Source organism: Ctenopharyngodon idella, chromosome 2 (assembly GCF_019924925.1).
Source record: "Ctenopharyngodon idella isolate HZGC_01 chromosome 2, HZGC01, whole genome shotgun sequence".
In the NCBI taxonomy this organism is placed as follows: domain Eukaryota; kingdom Metazoa; phylum Chordata; class Actinopteri; order Cypriniformes; family Xenocyprididae; genus Ctenopharyngodon; species Ctenopharyngodon idella.
This window is the reverse complement of record NC_067221.1, coordinates 37,400,750-37,405,320: the sequence shown is the minus strand read 5'-3', so window position 1 is coordinate 37,405,320 and position 4,571 is coordinate 37,400,750. Positions and strand designations below refer to the sequence as shown.

The following is a 4,571-nucleotide window of genomic DNA, read 5'->3' as shown; positions in this document are numbered from 1 at the left end:
AATCATAGATAATGATGAATAATTATAAAAGCATTTAATGCTATAATGTTCTTTAGGTAAACAAGTAAACATTCTTTACTATCAGAGAATATGACTGAACCTCCTCATCTCATTCTGTTTGTTGTGGTGGGAAATCTATGAAATTTTGTATATTTAAATGTAGTAAAATGTGTTAAATAGTGCAGAGAGCACTACATTCTTATTGGCAGCTGGAAGCATTACCATATTTACCAAAACACCTAATAAACAAATATACAAGGTGAAGGGGATATGTTAGAACAAATGGAAAAAGATCTGGTCCATATTGCAGCTTATTCTGTTCTGGCCAAGAACTGCCCACTCAGTTTAACCAATAAGAAACTAGATAGAGAGGTGAAATCACTCTTATGTGTCCACCATCTTCCTCGGGTGACAGTAGAAGCTGTAAACAGTAAGGAGTAAGCAGTTGTTTTGAGGTAAGAAATTAAAATACCATGTCTGGCCATAATTTGACTTGAAATGACAGATCTAGTAGAATCTGAATCAGCAAGTTCGCTTGATATACAGGTGCTGGTCATATAATTTAGAATATCATCAAAAAGTTGATTTATTTCACTAATTCTATTCAAAAAGTGAAACTTGTATATTATATTCATTCATTACACACAGACTGATATATTTCAAATGTTTATTTCTTTTAATTTTGATGATTATAACTGACAACTAGGAAAATCCCAAATTTAGTATCTCAGAAAATTAGAATATTACTTAAGACCAATACAAAGAAAGGATTTTTAGAAATCTTGGCCAACTAAAAAGTATGAACATGAAAAGTATGAGCATGTACAGCACTCAATACTTAGTTGGGGATCCTTTTGCCTGAATTACTGCAGCAATGCTGCGTGGCATGGAGTCGATCAGTCTGTGGCAATGCTCAGGTGTTATAAGAGCCCAGGTTGCTCTGATAGTGGCCTTCAGCTGTTCTGCATTGTTGGGTCTGGCATATCGCATCTTCCTCTTCACAATACCCCATAGATTTTCTATGGGGTTAAGGTCAGGCAAGTTTGCTGGCCAATTAAGAACAGGGATACCATGGTCCTTAAACCAGGTACTGGTAGCTTTGGCACTGTGTGCAGGTGCCAAGTCCTGTTGGAAAATGAAATCTGCATCTCCATAAAGTTGGTCAGCAGCAGGAAGCATGAAGTGCTCTAAAACTTCCTGGTATACGACTGCGTTGACCTTGGACCTCAGAAAACACAGTGGACCAACACCAGCAGATGACATGGCATCCCAAACCATCACTGACTGTGGAAACTTTACACTGGACCTCAAGCAACGTGGATTGTGTGCCTCTCCTCTCTTCCTCCAGACTCTGGGACCCTGATTTCCAAAGGAAATGCAAAATTTACTTTCATCAGAGAACATAACTTTGGACCACTCAGCAGCAGTCCAGTCCTTTTTGTCTTTAGCCCGGGCGAGACGCTTGTCTGTTGTTCAAGAGTGGCTTGACACAAGGAATGCGACAGCTGAAACCCATGTCTTGCATACGTCTGTGCGTAGTGGTTCTTGAAGCACTGACTCCAGCTGCAGTCCACTCTTTGTGAATCTCCCCCACATTTTTGAATGGGTTTTGTTTCACAATCCTTTCCAGGGTGCGGTTATCCCTATTACTTGTACACTTTTTTCTACCACATCTTTTCCTTCCCTTCGCCTCTCTATTAATGTGCTTGGACACAGAGCTCTGTGAACAGCCAGCCTCTTTTGCAATGAACTTTTGTGTCTTGCCCTCCTTGTGCAAGGTGTCAATGGTCGTCTTTTGGACAACTGTCAAGTCAGCAGTCTTCCCCATGATTGTGTAGCCTACAGAACTAGACTGAGAGACCATTTAAAGGCCTTTGCAGGTGTTTTGAGTTAATTAGCTGATTAGAGTGTGGCACCAAGTGTCTTCAATATTGAACCTTTTCACAATATTCTAATTTTCTGAGATACTGAATTTGGGATTTTCCTTAGTTGTCAGTTATAATCATCAAAATTAAAAGAAATAAACATTTGAAATATATCAGTCTGTGTGTAATGAATGAATATAATATACAAGTTTCACTTTTTGAATGGAATTGGTGAAATAAATTAACTTTTTGATGATATTCTAATTATATGATCAGCACCTGTATATCAGTTCACTTTATATATAACAGCCATATTTCAGTAACAAGTTAAAGTTAAAAACTAGAAAAACCATATCTGATCAGAAGTTGAGGGTTGTATCTTCTACCGAACACACAAAGATTGCACAGAAAGAATATAGGATGGTGTACAGGCCACAGGCAAATTAAAATATCTCTTATATTTAGCTTTTTTGTTACATTAAATGAAATGGGGGTGGTGATGGAGGATGACAATTATTTTGAACAAGGAAATTAAAATGTGCATTCACCACATTTTTTACGTTCAGGACTGATTTAGAAAATTGATCATTTGTTTGATCATCTCTTATTAGAATCCAGCAGAGTTGATCTGTGTGAGCAGTCATGGACGGGAGTCTGTTTGTGCTGCTTCTGCTGTCAGGTTGGGATGAATACTTTATTTTCTTATTTCTTTATTTTATTATTGCCTCGGAATGAAGAGAAAGCGAGTCATTTCTATGAAAGAGTAACATATTTTCAAGCTTTTTTCAGGCTTGAAAATCTATATGGTGATGTCTGATTTTAACAGGGCTCTTCTGGAGCAGTTCTGCTCTTTCTCATCAGTACCACTATATCAATGTGAGAATGTTGTGGCCAGAGGCTCAGAGTTACTGCAGAGAGAAGTACACTGACCTGGCTACTGTAGACACCATGGATGATGTGAACAGGCTGGTAAATATAGTGGATGCTGGATACAGTGGATCAGTGTGGATTGGACTGAAGAGAGGGACACAGAAACACTGGGCTTGGTCTAATGGAGAAAATGCATTATTACAGTACAGTGCTTGGATGAAAGGTGAACCGAGTAGTTCAGGTGAATGTGTTTTGTCTGGAAGTGGATTTTGGATAACTTATTCATGCTCAGCATTATCATTTGTTTCATGCTACAATGGTGAGTTATAAGTTTGTGCGTGTATATATATATATATATATATATATATATATATATATATATAGTATATATTGTTACCTAAAAATAAAATTGATACCTGATTGTAATTTTTCATTTCTCAGTAGAAACTGGATACATCTATATACCAGTTAGAATGAGCTGGAGTGATGCTCAAAACTACTGCAGACAGAATTACAAAGATCTGCCCACTATCTACAACTCTCAGGAACACAAACAGCTAACTCAGCTTATTCCTTATCCGAGGACTGCTTGGATTGGTCTGTTTCTGGACTCTTGGGAATGGTCTGACAAACGGAGCCTCTTCTTCAGATACTGGGCAGCAGGTCAACCATCCCAGAGTTCAGGATCTGACTGTGTCGGCATGTCAAGAAACAATTCTGGGAAATGGGCTCAATACAGCTGTGATCTACAGCATCCTTTTATCTGCTATCAAGGTGAGTTTCCCCAGTTAACAGAATTAAATGGCTCAAACAAGAGATTTGTAGATCACTCTTGAAACAGACATTACAAAAAACAGATGTTTTCATTTATTGATGTATCTTCGTAGTGATTGATGATGACAAACTCTTTATTTCTCTAGAGGACATGTTAATTAAAAAGCAGATTGTCAGACTGAAATTGTCCTGTAATGGTAATTGCACATTGAATGATCCTTCACTACAGACTGCCATCCTGAATGAGGTTTGTATCCGCCTTAAACACTATGTTCAGTTTCAGTGTCAAATTTTGAATGCATATTTTGAATGCCATGACAGCCACCCACAACACTCTTATTGTAGTGAGTTTTGAGCAGGCAAGCACCTCCCATATCACAATGTTGCTGTTATTAGGTTTTATTTAATTCTTTTTTGCTGGTCTTCCAGATAAGTGAAAAGCTGAAGAGCATGGGGCTGGAAAGTGACAGCAAAATAAGCTGGAGAAAAGGGGAAGATGAAGAGATGTTTCATCAGGAGATCAACCATACGGCCAATTCAAATAACATGTGACATGTGATAGACCATAATCATTAGTATGCTTCTTTAAAGTAAACTTAAAAAAACAGATTCAAAGAATATCAAGGAAAAACTCTGAACTATATTTTTTAGAGGATCTGGGAAGTAGTAGTTGTAGAGGTATATATCCATTATTTAAAAACCTAACCTTTAAATAGCACTTCATTCTTTTTTTAGGTATATTTTGAAATATCAAATGTTTTTTAACCCTAATTGATGGAGTGTGTAGCTTTTCATTTCATAAACAACCATGTAGGAAGACACATTTTTAGATATACTCAGAAATATTTGAGGGAAATTTGAATTGCAAAAGCAGCACTACAGTTTTGGCCTGTATTAATTCATTAGCACGGGAGTAGCCCTTTTCAATTACATTTAGGCCTGGTTTCATAGACAAGGCTTAGATTAAGTCAGGATTAGACCTTAGTTCAATTAGGACATTTAAGTAACTTTTATAAAGGTGCTTTAGAAAAAAAAAAAAACATTACTGGTGTGCATCTTGAG

The 4,571-nt window shown here is 37.1% G+C and overlaps 1 protein-coding gene across 1 annotated transcript; it reads left to right on the top strand.

Moving 5' to 3' along the window:
- The first annotated feature begins 671 nt into the window (after positions 1–671).
- On the top strand, positions 672–3,932 carry LOC127500931 (macrophage mannose receptor 1-like). Its single transcript, XM_051872554.1, has 3 exons — positions 672–2,544; positions 2,692–3,054; positions 3,180–3,932. Exons 1-3 carry the CDS (start codon positions 2,508–2,510, stop codon positions 3,569–3,571), a joined length of 792 nt encoding a protein of 263 aa, XP_051728514.1. The 5' UTR covers positions 672–2,507; the 3' UTR covers positions 3,572–3,932.
- Positions 3,933–4,571: the final 639 nt, after the last annotated feature.